We start from the raw sequence: 18962 nt of genomic DNA on the forward strand, positions 1-18962 counted from the left end.
ATTATTTTTTCACACTGTATTTTGTATAGTCTGGTGCTAATGCAGGCTGGAATGTGTCACTATACTGGTGGTAAAGTTTCATTATGAGACTTTCTACCACATTTATCTAAAAGGTAGTCAGCATTTTTGTCACTAGTAGTTTTAGTGATAAACTTGCATATTTAGTGATAATGAGAAACGTACGTTTGCAGACAAAACAACAGACTGATAAAAAACAAACCGCCACACTCTAAGAAAATAGGTTTGATCAAAATATTGTTGTATTGTTTCAGTGTCATAGGTCATACAAACACCTGTGATCATGATTAATGCTGTTTTTCCTGGAAGTCCCAAAGTGCAACTTTATATATACAGCATCAAGGACGTCAAATCAGGGTTACAGTAACATTATAATCACACCTCGAACCTTATAACCTTTGCAAGGGAAGTGTTTTTTACCAGTTAAAAACATGTTAACAATGTAGCACATTGATTCTTCTAGTCTAAAAACACCCCTGCTAATCCATTGTCTGAGAAAGTGTGGAAATAGAGCGCTTGTCTTTTTTCTTTTTCTTTTTTTCTAAAGTGCCTCATTTCCACATTTTGTTCACTTTTCCTTAAACACAGTCGGTGTTGGCATGATAAGATGTTGGCTGCACTTCCTCGCTTCTATGAGTGTGTGTGTTATTCAGAATGTAGTGGGGGGAAAAACACTCAGCTTTCCTACAGTCATAAAATGACCACTAGATGGCACTTGTGTCAGGGTCAGTTAAGGTTTAGTTAAACAGGTCTCATCAGCAGCCATCTTGAAATCAGATAGGTAAACACAGGTGTTGGTAATGACATCAATGAAGTATTAAATTAATAACACAAATGGCTGCTGTGAACACATATGCCTGAGTAAAGTATTTTAAACACTTAAATAGCATTTAAATATACAGTATATAATATAAAAACACAAAGTATGTATTGTTATATATTCTTATGACTGCCATTACTTAAAATTTAAAAACATCCTATTCAAGGAAGTCCCATTGCCTGCAGCGAACCACTGAAGATCATTTATGGTGCGTTTAAGTTCTGAAATGCTTAGTAATTGTGTGGTTGCTATGACTGAATAACATCATAAGACACACAGAAAAAAGACATCATCACTAAATTACTAACCACTGGTGCTAATCAGGCTACCATATCGACAAAGACTGCAACGGATATGGAAGAAAATAATGTTATAAATGAAATTGAAAAATGTAAAGAAACACAATAAAAACAGAAAATAGTTACTACATAATTCTGACCAAAAATATTTTCTATTTTAAAATTAGGCAATTCGTTTAATAAATACAAACACAGGGGTTTGAATCAAACTTTCAGTGAATTGTTGATGCTTCTGTGAATTCAAACACTGTTTTAGGCGTGATTTTTATCTATGGAGCACTTGAACGCGCCATGATAGTGGTGTGTACGGAGGCTGTGGGTGGGCCCTGAAGGCAGCACCAGACTTTGTACTACATGTATACATACACACAGTCAGTCATTGAGGCGCACTTTTAGTGGCTGCGTGATGGTGTGAATTTCTCTAAAGACCTTGAACGGAACCATTCTTTCGCTTTGAAAAACAACCCGTGAACGCAACATTTTAATAACTTATGTTTTTGAGTGATTTTTTTTCCCCCTTCTTCACTTTATCTGACTTAATATATGTTTGTATGTGAGCGTGTGTGTGACAGTTGTGACCCCGACATGGCTGAGGTTCCGCAGACACAGCAGGTCGACATAGACCCGGACTTTGAGCCTCTTTCTCGCCCTCGGTCTTGCACTTGGCCGCTGCAACGGCCGGAGCTCCTCGACCCGGCCGGCTCCAACACATCCTCCCCGGCGCCCTCGGTGCAGCAGGAGCCGGGAGGAAACAGCGACTTCATCAGTAACCTGGGCTTGTTAGAGGAGGACTATGAGGAGTATGAAGAGCAGAAGCCCGTGCAGCTACATCACCACCAACAACCCCACCACCATCACCACCATCCTCTCCACCACCAGCAGACCCCTGCCGGTCCACAGCTGCAGCCGCAGCAACAGGTGCCTCCACCGCCCGGCGTCGCACCTTTGAGCGGCTCCGCGCAGAGGAAGAGCGGCCACAGCTCGTCCCGCCGCAACGCCTGGGGAAACATGTCGTACGCAGACCTGATCACCAAGGCGATAGACAGTTCCCCCGAGAAGAGGCTGACGCTGTCCCAGATTTACGACTGGATGGTGACGAGTGTGCCGTACTTTAAGGATAAAGGAGACAACAACAGCTCCGCTGGTTGGAAGGTGAGTGAGTGAATGGACCTTTACGCACGTGAGCGCGCAAAATCCCCAGAACTCTGGTGTAGAAAATAGTTTACTATGAAATAATTAAGCAACCATTCTGAGGTTCAAATGAAGTATCAGAATAATACATTTAAATGCACATTTACAGCAATTGTTCCAAAAATAGATCATATCCAGCTACTTCTCTGCAGTTCAGTGGACAATATTAGGAGAGACAGGAGGACAGACTGGTTTAAAATCATGGAACAGTGGCCAAAACTGACCAGCCAGCATTATTATCTGACCCAGTAGGTTCAAAGTGTATTGATGTACAACATTGAATCGTTTAAATTAAAAGAAAAAAAGCTTAGTAGAAAACAGCTTTTGCCAGATGATGCTATGAGGTTTTCTCCTGTTATTCAATTTCTTAGGGAAAGAATTGGCCAAATTTAGTTGCCGAACAACAGTGAGTCAAAGAAACCCTCTTTACAACCAAAGGATGCAGAAGTCCATCTCCCTTAACCTTCAGGCAACTGGACTACAGCAGCAGAACACTTTTTAACTTAAGTATCCTGTGCACCCAATAAAGTGGCCAGTGAGTCTATATTACGGGTTGTTATGCATGATCAAAATGGTTGTAAATGATATATAGCATTTTTCTACACTCGATGACCACTCCCACTTTCATACAGCACTTTTTTTTCTGTCACGTATATATCATACCCGTTCACACGCTGTCGGCACAGCCATCAGGAGCAGCTTGGGGTCAAGTGTCACGCAGCCACAACCTTCTGGTTGAAAGACGACCCGCTCTACTACTGATCCACAAGTGTCGGGTTGTCCTGACTCAAAGGGTCACGACAAAGAAGGGAGACGACGCCATCTTAAAGAATATTTTTGATTCGACCAAATCAATTCGATCAAGTGTGTGTACAAATGTAACAAAACACAACATAATCATCCTGTTGGAGGTAATCAGACTGTGTGTTAGAGCAGAAAAACCTCAGCTGACTTTATAACCTCAACACACTTGGTCCAGGTGCAATCAGACGTACAGCAATCAAGTTACCTGGTACTCCATCCTTTCTACGAGAAAAGCAGGTACTATACTTGATGAATGCGAAGCACAGGTTAGGATGACATCGTAAGAAAGGGACACTTCCACATGATAAGACCACAGTGGTCACCACAAGGTCATTTTACTGGAGTATAAGCTTGTTTGATGTAGTCGGAACAACGGTGTTCAAATGGATTTTGGGGGTTCTGGGTAGCGGGAACCTGAGAAGCCCCACACAACTACACTCTTCGAAATAAAAGAGTTAAGTCGAACCATATAAGGCTCTTTGGCTTGTCCTCATAGGAGAACCCTTTCCACCTGGAACCCTTTTGAGGGGGGTTCCACAAAGAACCCTTTTAATACCCTTTATTCAGGAAAGGGGTTTTAAAGGGTTCTCTGGATCAAAATGGTTAGTGTTACCAAGAACCGTTTAAAAACCCTTTCTTCAGGAAAGGGTTTTTCAGAAGCAAATGGTTCCAGGTAGAACCTCAGCCCTTGTAGAAGAACCCTTTTGGAACCCTTATTTCATCCCATCAATATAGAGTGAATTGATGGGACAATATACGCTATTATGGCTTATTATGATTAAAAGTATTTACAATAAGTCAATCGAAAAACATTCCATCCAATTCCTGTCCAACTTATTATTCATTCATTCATTCATCATTTATAATCTTATTAAATATATTTTATCCTCCTTTCTATGATGCATCTGACCACCATAAGTGCACACAGAAGGCTGCATATGTTTAATCCTTTAACAATAACGACAATCGATAATTATTTTTTTAAATTAGACCCTACAGTATTTCAGATACAGGCCTCTACCAAATGGTTGAGACGTCTGTTCATAATAAACCTGGTTTGCATAATTCATAAAGTACAACATTCACAAGTGACATTAATTTAGTGTTAGTGAGTTCAGCTTGATGCATTTGTCAATGAGATATAGTGACTTAAAGTGTGGTCGACCAAATGGTTGAGTAGTACCTTAAAGGAAAAAATTATATTAAAACACTGAATTTTCAGTCTTTCAGTGAGTATAATCGTGACGTTAACTTTTAAAACCATGTGTCCACCTACTACTGAGTTGTCTTTTTTGATTATAAGTAATCAACAAAAAGGTGGAAGATTTAACTCAAACTTTTCTGACTTAGGTTGTATTTTGTGATAGTTTAGCACAATGGTAATGCAGTAATGCTGCGTCCTGTATTGTCCTCTCATTGAGCAAGATGTATAAAAATGTGGCACTACTTAAATGAACCTCTTACTTGTAACAGTGATTGTTTTAATCGTTCTTCTACAACTGCCATATTTCCACACGTCATTAACTCCTTTGTCTCTGCTCTCAGGCAGGAAGGACATTTTCTCTCTCTTCTAAAATAAAGTTGAAAGATGAACCATGAGAAATGCTCAGTGGTTACCGTTAAATCACTGAACTTTGGCATGTCAGTAACCTTTGAAGTTGTGGAGTGGTTTCCTCTGTCGGTGGCAGCACCCGCCTCTTTGCTCTGTCAGTGAGGAAACATGCAGCTCTGAAGCAGCAGGGCGCCGCTCGGTGCGTGTGAATATATGAACATCCCATACGTTGGCCTGAGAATAAGCGTTGAAACAGTCCTCTGCAAAAAACAATGATTTTGCAGATTTTTTATTTATTAAACATTTGGGTAACACTTTAGATTAGGGAACACATATTCACCATTATCTGTACTTACTAACATGCATATACGTAGCATACTAGGTGTTAATATGTGCTTAACCCTTTAAGGTACGAACCAAGAAAAAGCAAAGGAAAATTATTTATTGGCATTTTTTTATTATATTTCCTTATGATAACCATAATGACAATCAAAATTTTTTTTTAATTAGACCCCACAGTATTTCAGATACAGGCCTCTACCAAACGGTTGAGACATCTGTTCATTATAAACCTGGTTTGCATAATTCGTAAAGTACAACATTCACAAGTCACATTCAGTGTTAGTGAGTTCAGCTTGATGCATTTTTCAATGACATATAGTGACTTAAAGTGTGGTCGTCCAAATGGTTGAGTAGTACTCATCATAAGGGTTAATGAGGACTAATAAAGGACTAGTATGCGACTTCCATATGTTAGTAAGCACCTTGTTAATGGTGAATATGTGTTACTTAATATAAAGTGTGACCAACATTGGTTTAACCAGGGAAAACAATGCATTGAGAATAAGAACCTTATCTGGCAAATACAGAGGCACAAATAATTAAAAATACATGTATAAATCGTTAGCCTTATAGCATAATTGCCTAAGTCATTTTTTTGGTAATTGTGATATCTGCCTAACCAATGTGCTTGCTAAATGTTTTCCGAAAAACATTCAAACTTAGGCTACTATGCTATTAGGCTAACGAAATGTACAAACCAGACCAACTATGAAAACACACGAAGAAAGGCGATGTCACTCTCCACAAGGTATTTGTCTGCAAAGAGATTGGATCATGACTGAAGACACAAAGGGACGCACGTCGCTGCAGTGGCTAGCATCGCTGCCTCGCAGCGAGAGGGTCACTGACTCGAGTCCCGCTTCGACCTTTCTGCGCGGAGTTTGCATGTTCGGGGCAACTTGTTGCAGACTGCACCTTTAAAGTATGACCGCAACACACAGTGACTCATCGTCTATTCAGCATTTCCACAGTCAGGGAAAATCTTTGTACAGTCCCAACTTTGAAACCTGTGCTTTCTGACCTGCAGGAATGTCTTGGAAATGTTTAGTATGAGGGACACGTTGGAAAAGCATTGAAGCGTAACGTCTAGGTTAGTCCTGCAGCAGGCAGAGAGAGTTGAACATGCACCCAGAACAGATGTTAATTAGGACTTGCACACAAAACTAAATGATATGCATACCTGAGCATGGAGCCCTTCCTGCAACCCCTGCATTCTTGTGAGACGTCATTTTGAAGTTATGTCGGGAAATGCCTCAGTGAACCTCAATCAAATATAGTTTCCATTGTTTAATCACTCCACACACAAATAAATCACAGCCTGTGTTATGATTTATGGCTCTGCTAAATATAAGTGAACAAAATGGGTTTTTGAACAGTGGGAATGTGTTTATTCGGCATTCGCTCCCGGGTGCAATGAAATGACAATGACAAGGTTCTTCGGCTTGTCCTCATAGGAGAACCCTTTTTGGCTCCAGGTAGAACCTTTTTATAAAGTTCAGCTGGAACCTTTTCATAAAGGTTCCACCAAGAACCCTTTTAAAACCTTTGTTCAGGAAAGGGATTTTAAAGGGTTCTCTGGATCAAAATGGTTCTTACTAGAACCATTAGTGTTACCAAGAACCCTTGAAAAAGACTTTCTTTGGGAAAGGGTTTTTCAGAAGCAAATGGTTCCAGGAAGAACCTCAGCCCTTGTAGAAGGACCCTTTTGGAACCCTTATTTCTAAGAGTGTAGTGCAAGAACTGTATAATGAAAAAGGGTCTTGCGTTCCATCTACCCTCTGCACCCATGTTTCCCAATTCTGGTCCTGATGACCCACTGCTCTGCATATTGTAGATGTTTCCCTGATCCAATACACTCGACATCAAAAGCCTCTGCAAAAGCCTGACAATCAGGTGTGTGTGAGCAGGGAAACATCTAAAACATGGAGGACAGGGGCCCCCGAGGACCAGGATTTGGAAACCCTGCTCTCGACATTAGCATAGCTATTAGCTTTGAATGTTTTTAGTGAAATGTGCTTTTTACAACTTGGGTCAGTGCTTGATTTTATTATCATTCATCTCTCCCTGTTGAGCTTGAACAGGAAACTGAAGTAAAAGCTTCAACATAGTAATGGCTGTAACACTGTCACTCCAATATGTTGTTGTTTTCTTCCACTGGTTTTGTGTCCGGTGTTTTCTTGACGTCACATTTCACACACGGGTGATGCAGGGGTGAAAACAAAACAGATCAGACCAGACCAGACCAGACCTGCCACTGCCAATACGAATGGTGTTAATTGCCTTTTTTCCCAGGTTAAAATAAGCTAATTTGTGAGCTAATTTTAGTGCAAAAGAGGCTGAAAACACAGACTGATTTTTGCATGCAACGAGGTAGCGTGGAGTAAACTGTTCCGAGATAACCCGACAATAACAGGAGGTGACACAAACAGCTCAATCAGTGTTGGGGAGTGTGTTGGAGGGGAAGGGGCTTGGAGAAGGGGATGCTGGGAACAACGTCAAACATCCTCCATTCCTGAGCTCTGTGCTCATATCTTTGTGTTCCTGTCTTCTAGAGTTTCCTCAGCGGATGCTCCAGCTTGGAGAAAGGGATTGCTGCTGTGTATCCTATCGCTTCCTTTTGTGCCCTCTCTCAGGCCTTTTGCTGAAGGTGTTTGTGTTTGTTCAAGAGGATTACAGACATTTCAGTTTCAGGGCCAAATGTATGAAGCACAAGGTCCGTAAATTATAGGACCTGCAGCTCTGTGGATAACATGCATGTTCCAAATGTGCGCGTTTATCGAGTTTGGTGCCGTGGGCTAGACTTTCTTCTGCGTGCATCAATCACATCAGAGGCCCTCTTTGTTGATGGTAGATCATATGTTGATCTTATTTTAAACACCGTAAACAAACAGCTTAACCTCTTACTTGCTAATCTTACTCCTGATTTACGGCTGATAAAATTGGCACCATAGTGCGAATCGACCTGACCACCTTTTTTTGTCAAAACAAAAAAGCAGCTCTCGCTTGTTTATCTTTAATATTAAATCAACACGTCTGTAGTTCAACCTCTGCATTCCTAACTGCTGGCATGCTCGCCTCGCCTTGGAACCACCGGCTAACAGTTATTTTTACACTTTCCTGTTAAAAAAACACACGACAGTCCCCCCACAATGAACTATGATGCATTTCCTGGCGAGTGGATGGAAAACAGTGCCATGTGTTAACATCCCCGCCCTGCAAAACACGAGGGTCACGGCTGGAAAAAGAGACGGCACTGATGGAGAGAGACCATATATGGATCATGTTTGTGCATCAAATTCTACATAACACGTCTTTTTGTTTCCCCACCACGTGGTTAAAGAAATCACCAGCCTGCTGTATTATGTTGTGTGTCATTTCCAGGCCTTTGTGTTGACTTTTGAAATCCGCGTGCATGTGAGCGTGAGCTCTGATTGTTGAGACAGACAGAGATAAGCCAGAGACCTCATGGCGGGTGGAGGGCATCGAGTCTGAACTGCAGTGATAATACAGCTCCACCTAGAAAATGAAGGTGGGTGTAGGGCAGGGATGATGCTGGTGCCGCTTCAGCTTCCTGTCTCTCTAATGTCACGGGGATTTTTGTTTTCCCTCCAAAACTTGCATAGACGAGGTTTTGTGTGCACAATGCCTTTGCCACAAGAGAGGGCCCCAAAAGGCTCCCCTGGGGCATTGATGGGTATGCGTGGTAGTTTATAGCACACAATGTACTGAAAAAGGCTGGTACTGCCACTGTTTTTCCTCAGTGAACTGTGACCTTAGATAATGTAACAGGAAGTAGCACCGCTGGGTTTAACTGACAGAGAGGTTTTGGTGTCATTTGAGAGTTTGACTTCTATTTGTTGTACGTGTTAAAGTGTAAAAGCCCTCGGTTTTGAAGGCAGTTTGGGTGTGTGGCATCATCATGGCTCCTTCTGTGGACATTTGTCACAGACAACACTGAGGGCATTTATTCAGGATGAGCTGAGCTGTTCAGTGGAAAAGCTTACTGTATGAACAACATCCCATGGGTGAAATGAAAACTGATGAAAGTGACAACTAGTGGAGCTGCAGAGTTAATGAAAAGCAAACTGCTCTACAAACCCCAGATTGTGTGTATACTTCAGGAAAATCTCATGTAAGTCATGTTTGTAGATATATGGCTTGAGTTTCGATGACACTAAAATAAATTCATTGGATCCAAATGTTTTAATGATTTCTTTGTTACATGGAGCAAAGAACTGAGAAAATGGTAATTTTAGAAGCTGAAAAAATCAGAAATTTCATTTATGGATGGAGAAATAGTATGTATACTTTAGGTGAGCAAACTTTACATCCTGGCAGTCAATAGATAAAGTGATCTAAAAGAAATAACAAGCCTGTTCCCCTCACAATACCACAATTTAACAAGATCAATTGTCAAATTTTTTTGCATGGTAATTTGGACAGGAAGCTGCCGTTTTGTAGATTCATGGTTCTCAAACTGTGGCACGTGTACCACCAGAGGAAGCTTGCATACCACTGGTGGTACAACAGTGGTTTGCTTTCTTCAAACTAACTTCCACTTGCTGAATTACTGTATATACTGTATCAAATGTGTTGTGTGCATGTTGCAAAGTGAGCTTTTAATGCTCCAACTGAACCTACATGACAGAATTTAAAAGAGTTTTCCACATCAAACGTCATTTTGTCAGAAGGAAACAACAAAGTGGCAACAAACTGCAGCTCAAGCATGTCACGCTTCAAGATGCATTCAAGGAACCTCTTGAATTTTCATCACTTCTACAAACACCAATGCAATACAAAAAAGAAATACTACGCCAGTCGGAACTTTTTAACCAATGCAATATTAATGAACAATTTTCAGTTTTGTATCTTTTTAATGTAATTATGAAGAGTAGAATAGAATCATATAATATGCATGCCCATGATCCCTTATTCAATGTAGACCATAAATTATGAATTCTGTTTTTTTTTTTTTTTTTATTCATTTTATTTTTTATTTAATCAATTGTTTGCGATTTTAATTCATGGACATTTAATTCATAGACAACAGCTACTGAAGGAGGCAAGAAGAAAAGAAAAGACTGAATAACTGTCAGCTATTTATCTCGGGATCACAAGGTTAAAAAGGGAGGCCTGCCCTGAACTTAAGAGGCCCACTGAATGCCTCAAGTAACCCCATAAAGAAAGGGAGGCTTGGGGCAGGGGCTTTCAAAGTGGAGCGACCGTAGCTTGAGGGAAGGAGGGGACCAGTCAGCTGACTGGCTGGCAGTCGGCTGAGGCCTGTGTATACAGTCTGCTGTCTACACATGTGTGAGCCTGTGGAATCTGCGGCATGTGGGTGTCTACATTGTCCTCCTGTGCAGGATAATAATCGCCCATGTATATTATGTCCACAAAAAGAAATCGGCCTCAGAGCCAAAGTTTGAAGGATATGGATGTAGTTTGAAGAAGAAAAAAGAGAAACAAGGGGTCAGAAGTGACTGAGATTAGTGTCCAATCCTATAAAAACAAGTTGGCCTTTTCACCCTGTAAAGTGTGCAAAGAATGTGTTTCACTTTAAAGATAAGGCCGACAGACGGAAGATTTAGTTTCTAATCACTGCACTGTTGGGGGGGAATATTTACACTCTTTCCAGTAGGTTTGTGTATATTTTTTATAATCAGCGCTCCATTACGTGAGAATATACAGTATGCCTTTGTCTATCATACTCATTTGTCCCCTCATTGTTTAGTTATGGTTGAACTGTCAACACAAAGCTCTGCAGGGCCCTTTCATGCTCCCACTTTGAAGCCACTGGAGAAGTAGGTCACTCAGTTTGATGCTCAGTGTTAATGAAGTAGCCTGCATTGTCCCTGGAGCCATGGAGAGGACACATGGTCTGTCCACACTGAGTCGCAGGGTCCTTCTACTTCTTCTGCTCGCCTTTTTTTTTTTTCTTTTTTTTTACCAACCCTGTAACCCTGTAGCTTGCACTTCTGGGTCAGAGGCGAATGCAAGGGGGTGGGGCTTTTGCACAGGAAGACAGTGTCAGGAAGTGGCTTGTCCTTTTACTGTAATCTCTGCAAGTACTGTGCACTCTCTCTTTCTCACTGCTTCTGCTAAGTAGTGGTAGCAGTCCTGTTCTTTCCAGCTGTGATGACATAGAAGCTACTACCCTGTGGCCTCATTTGCTTCCTCATCACATTTTGTTTTACACGTGTGAAGAATGGCAATGCAGCAGTGAACAAACTTATATTACTCGTGGTGAAAAATAAGCATTAATATTGTGCACATTTACAAATGCACCATCCCTTGCAAAGAGTGCAAGTCACACCTTCAGCCAGTCGACAGAAGTCCATTTATTTCAGTTTGTTTGTTCATAAACCTTTGCACAGTCTGACAAACTCTCCAAAACCAATGCTGGAGTTGATAAAGCGCTGATTAGAACTAAGAGAGTTGTTCTAACAGAAAATCAATGCAGAGTCAAAGATGCAAGAATAGAGACCATAAAAGCCCTAGACATTTTACATGTCATTCATTATTATAATGTTTTCTCAATTATAAATATATGGATTATCACAGAATCACTGTATCGTGATATTATTGATATCGTGGACAATATCGCACATCGTATCGTGTGTGTTCTGTGTGTTTTCGCTGTGTATTTCTATGATCTGTAACTCATTTTAAAACCATTCAAAATGTATTGCCATGAAAACTATTCAATGTCTTCCCCATATATTAGCATAACATGAAACATTTAATCCCATGCTGTGACAGCACAGGTCCTGACCCCACCCCACACAGACACACAGATGCCAATGACGACAACACACATCCAACTTTCTCTCAGCGTGTGTAATAGCATGCTCCTATTCTTAAATAAAATTGTGAGTAACACATTTGATCATTATTTGACCATTAGGGGGTTTTGCAGCCACAGTTTTACATCTATAAATATCACCTATGACAGAAAACTCAACCATTGAAGTGAGTGGGAGTTTTATAGCTCCGTGTTCCAACTTTTTACTTTACAATTCAATTATTTAAATCCTGTGACACAAACTCATTTCAATATATTTTTTAAATTTTTCCCCTCTCCAGTCTTTCATCACAAGCTAAACATCATTGATATAAAACTGAGTTACTGATTTGAGAAGCAGCTGTTCTGCAGCAGTCAGCCTCCTGGGAGATCCTCTGTCCTGTCTGTGGTTTAGTCTGCTGCTCGGTGTCTAATTGTTCGGACCAATTGCGAGTGAGGCCACTTTCCCTGCGGCTGCACCTGTCTTTGCAACGGGGGCCTTGTTTGTTTACTTACCCTGTGACCGTTACTGTGAGCCGCATGCTTCGCTACACAAGAAACAGCAGCTGTGTCAATTTGGATTGTTTTGACGTTCAGTAGGAGGAGTCCGTGCATGCTGCAGCACTTTATCTGATGGCACTGGTCACAGATGATTAAGAGATCAGCGGGTGCACGATGAGCAGACGGATCCTGGTGAGGTGGTGGATGATTCACCGTAATCTAACGCAGGCCTTCTGAGTGCAACCATGTACTTGAGCAGCACAGTATTTAGGAACACACCTAGTTTCTGCAGCAATATGCCGCCCAACATTTTGGCAAACTGAAAATAGAGACTGTCAGCAGAAAAAAAAGGATCTCTCCCATGTGCACTGACCTTGCACCTGATGAACTCTTGGGCCAACGTGACACTCAGGTTCTTTAGTGTAGCTCAGTTTGTACAGCAAATAAGAGTTTTCTCTTTAACGGGAACTAGAGCAACATACACACATAACATTAAAACTGCTGTTGTTGAAGCATTTGAGGTATTTTTAACTTTCTTACAAAATAAGTTTAAAACCACAGCATCTGTGATTTTGGTGCACACTAAAATCAAATCAAATAATAGTGCTAAGTAGAACCATATAAGGTTCTTCGGCTTGTCCTCATAGGAGAACCCTTTTTGGCTCCAGGTAGAAACCTTTTGGAGGGTTCCACCAAGAACCCTCTTAAAACCCTTTATTCAGGAAAGGGCTTTTAATGGGTTCTCTGGATCAAAATGGTTCTTACTGGAACCATTAGTGTTACCAAGAACCCTTGAAAAACCCTTTCTTCAGCAAATGGTTGCAGGTAGAACCTCAGCCCTTGTAGAAGGACCCTTTTGGAACCCTTATTTCTAAGAGTGCAGAACAAACATGGTAACTTTACAATAATTAACAATATAAAAGTAAAGCTTATACATACTATACAATATATTGAACATCATATAGTTTATCACATACAGAGATCCATTTTTTGGGGTTGTTAAATTTTTAAAAAAAATATCAGAATCACCTCAATATTAGCACTGACAGCAAGCAAGATATTTTGTCCTCAAGAGCAGCAAAGAGCAAAGGAAAATCTGCTTATTATTACAATATTTATTACACTGACATAAACTAGAAGCGCTGCATCTAGACTTTAGTGCAAGCTTGTGTTAAATGACTCCTCTCTGACGCTGCTCTGAAACATTTATGTCACCTTCCTCTGTAATCCGGGCATGGGAACTCCCCTGGTTACTGAAAGAGGTCAGCGAGGATCATGTAGATTTCTTAATGGCCCACATTCAGATGAGCTGTCACGCAGCTACAGGTGCACATATTTCACTCCTTCAAAGATGATTAAAAGTAAAGGCCCGTGACAATATATTTTTTTCAAGAGAAGTTTAGCAACAATGAAACATACAGGGCACCTTGGGTCAGGCTTTCAGCGTAGTAATGTGTGAATGGGGCACTTCTTGAATTAAGAGGCAGGGGATGTCTTTTGTTCTCATTGGGTTGAGGTGAGGTCTGTCTCAAACTAGGATTATCCCAGGCCAAGGAGAGAATGCCTCTTCCTGGTGCCCAGTCATCCAGTCCAGGATCTATTGTAGGCACTGATCAGAGGCTGTATATATTTGCATATTACCAGCATGTGAGCTAGACATGTCATTTGGTTAGTTGAATAAAAAATGTACTCAGAGTCTGTGCAGCACCCTGCTCAGATCTCAGGTACTCCACTAATGACTCATTTCCTGTCTTCGCTTACGGATTGAGCTCATGTGAACAGCGAGTAAAGGCGGAGAAAGGCTCACGTAGTAAATGAACAAACACGCCAGAGTATCGCACGCCACTTGGACTCGCTCTGCTTCTCCCGCTTCCTCTGCTCCTGCTCCATCCAGCCTGTTTGCATGTCTCTGTCAGCGCCGGGCTGAGGAGCTCGTGTTCAGCGCACACAGTGAACTCACTGACCCCAGCTCCACCGGCAAAAACATCTCTCTCTGCCACCCCTCCACCCCCATTCTCATTTCGAACTCTATAACCTCATTCATGCACAGCTTGTCGCTATAGTATTAGGCTCCAGAAAGCTGCTCCTGATGGATAGCTTCAGCTTGAACTTTTTTTTGTGGTCCAGCGCATTCACATGCCAACAGATGTCCAAAAGTTTGTTCCGTTTCTATAGCGATAGAAAGTCCCCGTCTAACTTGTGCAGTTCCCTAAGAAACATCCTCAACTATAAATAGTCCCTATACAAATGGTTTATGTTACACAATAGTAATAACAGTAATAAATACAAATGTACGTGGCTGAATGTGAGTCACATTATCTTGCTTAATAAACACTGAAACTCCCACACAAAGAGCAGCACTGTAGAGACAGTCAGACAATGTGTCTGTTATTTTCAAAGTGTCTGTATCTCCATGCTTTGTACATCCCTGTTGAATCCTGTGGTTGGGGACATCTGGCTTTACTAACTGCAAGGAGCTGCTTTTGGGTTCACATGGGTATTGAGGGGGAAATTCCCTGCTCGCTCATCTTGTGTGTTTTTTTTGACGTGCCCACCATCCAGCACGGCGTTGAGTCGCATTTGAGGAAGATTTTTATCCAGAGAGACCTAGTGGCACAATGCATCTGTGTCCTGTGTGAAGGTCTCGCTGTTTCTCAACCGTCGTTCCTAAAGAGAAGCACCGCAGGAGTCGCCTCTGCGTCCTTTTTATGGTTCATAACATAGCATTAGAGAGAAAATATGAACAGGGCTTTAGGTGTATACGTGGTCGCACAAGGACGAATGTGACCACACGCAAAAAAAAAGGAGCCAGTTGGGTGAAACCCAAAGAAATGCAGTTTGAATCAGCCTTTTCAGTAGCGCAGTTGTAAAACAAGAACCCTTGGTCTGAGACAAAACACAGACAAGATTGGATTTTCCTACAGCCGTGATGATTCAGAGCAACTTGTCTCCAGCTCCTCTGGTTTGCAGGAGGAGTGTTGCTGCCGGGGGAAGGGTGGGATAGGGCTGTGCAGATAAAACTTTGGTGGAAATCACAGGAAGCACATGAATATTGCACCCTGTGGGGAGCGTCCAATAAAAGCCAGCCAAACAATTTTGACTTAAAATACTTCGGTGAAACCCACAGTTGTTGGATAAACAAAAAGACATGTAATGGTAATGTGATAAAAGAAGACCCTCAGACATGAAAAAACAGTAGAATTTGTCATCAGTCTTTTATCCCTGTCTTTCTTTTTCACTCGGAAGAGTTTCCAGTCTGGTCAAAATACCTTTAGAGACAATCTTTCAAATGACCGAACTCTTTTCTCATTTAGAACTCCATCAGACACAACCTGTCGCTGCACAGCCGATTTGTGCGCATACAGAATGAGGGAACAGGAAAAAGCTCCTGGTGGATGCTGAATCCAGAAGGAGGAAAGAACGGAAAGTCACCGCGACGCCGAGCTGCCTCCATGGACAACAACAGTAAGCTTGCCAAGAGCAGAGGAAGGGCGACAAAGAAAAAGGTAATATTTTAATAACTCTATATTCATACAGCGTAATCAGTTTGTTGAATCTGAGTTGATTTTGGTGTACTTTTGTTTTTCTCTACCCAGGTGGCGCTACATGAAGGTGTTGAGGGAGGAGGAGCTAGTCCTGGTTCCCAGTATTCTGGTAACTGGCTGGGGAGCCCAAACTCCCACAGCAACGAGGACTTTGAGACCTGGAGCTCCTTTAGGACACGTACCAGCTCTGATGCCAGCACGCTGAGTGGTCACCATTCACCGTTCCCCTCTGAGCAGGATGACCTTGGAGAGTCAGAAGGCCACATGATGTATTCTGGGGTGGCGGGGACAAAGAAGACCTCCACCCTGCCTAGCTTGTCTGAAGTGGCTGGATCCCTGGGCCACGATGACTCAGAGATCGTCATGGAGACTCTGCTGGATAACCTGGACCTGCTGCCTTCTAAAAAAAACCCACTGGGCTCTGACTCCTCACACTCGTCAAATGCTGCCATGCTTCAGACTAGCCCCTACACCTCATCTAGCTTGACCCCACATTCACAGCAGGACTACCGAAAGTGCATGTACGGCCAAGTGGGAATGAACTCCCTGCCCCCTGTTCCCATGCAGACACGACCAGAGACCAAGCCAGGCTTTGGGGCTTATGAGAACCAGTATATCTGTCCTGCTGGTCTCCTCAAAGAGTTGCTCAGCTCAGACGCAGATGCCAATCGGGACATGATGCCCTCTAGGGATACACTGGTATCTCAGGTTGGAAGGGGAGACTGCCCTCCTCCTCCTCCATACATCAGGCAGTGTCATGTGGGCAGCCATAGTGGAGTGAAAATGATGAATTATCCGCATCCAGTGCCTTGTGTAAATCCACAAGCTATACATAACCAGGGACCTTCAACCTCACGAGACTTGAATAGTTGTAACATGATCCCACTGACTAGTCCCTCAGGACCCCCTCCTCGCATGACTAGCCTGAGAACATGCATGCAGCTGCCCCGCGGACACCCAGCACACACTAATTATGTCCCAGCAAACTGTAACAGAAGCAACGGCTACAGGGAACTGAACTCAGTTCACCCACATGGTCATCTTCATCATCATCATCATCATCATCATCATCAGGAACGGCTGCCCAGTGACCTGGACAACATGTCCATCGAGAGGTTTGAATGTGACATGGAGTCCGTCCTCCATGACACTCTCATGGATGGTGGGGCGCTGGACTTTAACTTTGATCCTGCAGCAGCGCCTCACGGGTTTCCACAGAGGGTAAAAAGCACCACACACAGCTGGGTGTCAGGCTAGGACACAAAAAGGTAAGCGTGGAAGTGAACACAACTATTTCAATTGACAACCAACAAATGTCTCTTATCCCTGAACATTTTGTCATTGTCCCTCACAGGATTTGCCAGCATCATGCCTTTGCTTGCCACCATTCAGCGATGGGGAAATAAAAATCCAAAGAAGCCGCCACATTCCTCCTCATGGAGCATCGGACACCCTTATTTTGAAAAAAGAATTCAGATCGCAGCTCCATCTGTAAAGTGTGTTTTACGTTTCAAATTATTGAGAACCACAATTAGAAGTTTCACATCTACACTGAACATTCTCAATGACCAAACCAAAGAGTCAATAACCAAAAACCTCCCGAACCACACTCTGATCATTGATTACAAGTGACAACCTGAGTGAGATAATTAGGCTTAACCGATGGATAAACCAGAGTATCATCTGCATAGTGAGTCACATTAACATTGTTTTAATAGGGAATTGTGGTTGTTTGCCTGTGTGTTGGCCCTGTGATGGACTGGTGTCCTGTTCAGGGTGTACCCTGCCTTTTGCCCTATGTCAGCTGGGATTGGCACCAGCACTCCACGCGTAATGAATGAATGAATAACCCTGAAGGAATCGACCATTTAGACAGGAACAAAAGGAAAAGACAACTCCATATACCAGATTACTATCACGTGCCATGGTACAGTAGTGACAAATTGAGGATTGAAACATAAATATCAACAATATCTTCCCTCATCACAAACTGAATAAAGAAATATTTATTGAACATTTTCTTAGTAAATGCAGTTGTTGGACTTGTAGTGTACAATTCATTAGTTTATGCTGTATATGATGTATATAATTATTTGAGTCGCATTTCATTGTTCTGCATCCTTTTTTTTCCAGCAGTCTAATACTAAAGAAGGAAATTATAATATCAGCATAAGATAGTGTACTGGAATATAAAGCTCCCTGTTTGACTGTGAACACAGACGAAGAATACTTGCTCTTCTCATCTTGCCTTAGTGAAATTCTTAATCATGAATGTTGCCGTCAGGGGAAACTCTCCAAAGTCTTTGTACAACTGCACAAACCTCAGTGGCCGTAGTCATGCTTGCAATTTATTCTACAATTCTTTTAGTTAAAGAGAAGCTACAGGATTAACACGTTTTTTTATCGCCTCCTGCAAAAAGGGACATTTTTGGTTAAAAAAAAATATATGTTCACTTAAAATTGTATCAACAGTATTTCATACACCAATGATCTACTATACTCTACCAAACACATTTTAAAGAAAGTATTCTAGTACATTGTGCCTATTTGGTCTCACTGACATATAATGTTGTACATATTATTCTCTTTGAGCAGTACATTTTTGTATATGAAGGATTTAAACGGCTTGTACCTAAGTGTTATATACTTTTTTTTTTGTCAGAAATGTTTGTTTACATATATGCAGTCTGACTTGTATCAATAAATATATGAACACTCGTACCTCAAAATATTTTACCTCTGAAGTGTTGAAGGGATTTTTCCTGCCATTTTCACATTCTTTTATAAATAATGTATTTTTTTCTTTTGCCTTCTTTTTTGGATTTGATGCTTCATGCTCAAACAAATGTATTCGGACGCATTCATCAAAAATCGGCCTTTGCATTGCTATTGTTTTACTGTGCTTTAGGAATGTACCATTAGTATAGAGTAAATGGAAACAGACATTAGTGTAGGTTTTAAATTAAACAGAATTTGAATGAAATTGTACATTTTAAATTACGTTTTTTTTTAAAGTGTTTTCATATATTGAATTTTGGTATCATTAAATATAAAACACGTGTGAATAACATGCTACATCTCAAGTGTGTTATATGCATCCCATCTTTTT

General features: G+C 41.5%; 1 protein-coding gene across 1 annotated transcript; it reads left to right on the forward strand.

The window, feature by feature from the left end:
- Positions 1-1722: 1722 nt before the first annotated feature.
- LOC310926996 (forkhead box protein O1-A-like) lies at positions 1723-17306 on the forward strand (the record flags this gene model as incomplete). Its single annotated transcript, XM_083889229.1, has 4 exons — positions 1723-2289; positions 15623-15814; positions 15905-17121; positions 17208-17306. The coding sequence occupies 3 exons, from the start codon at positions 1723-1725 to the stop codon at positions 17108-17110; spliced, it is 1965 nt and encodes a 654-aa protein (XP_083745355.1). The 3' UTR covers positions 17111-17121; positions 17208-17306.
- Between the last annotated feature and the right edge of the window lie 1656 nt (positions 17307-18962).

The sequence above is a fragment of the Microchirus variegatus genome (assembly GCF_963457635.1).
Source record: "Microchirus variegatus genome assembly, chromosome: 5".
Lineage (NCBI taxonomy): Eukaryota > Metazoa > Chordata > Actinopteri > Pleuronectiformes > Soleidae > Microchirus > Microchirus variegatus.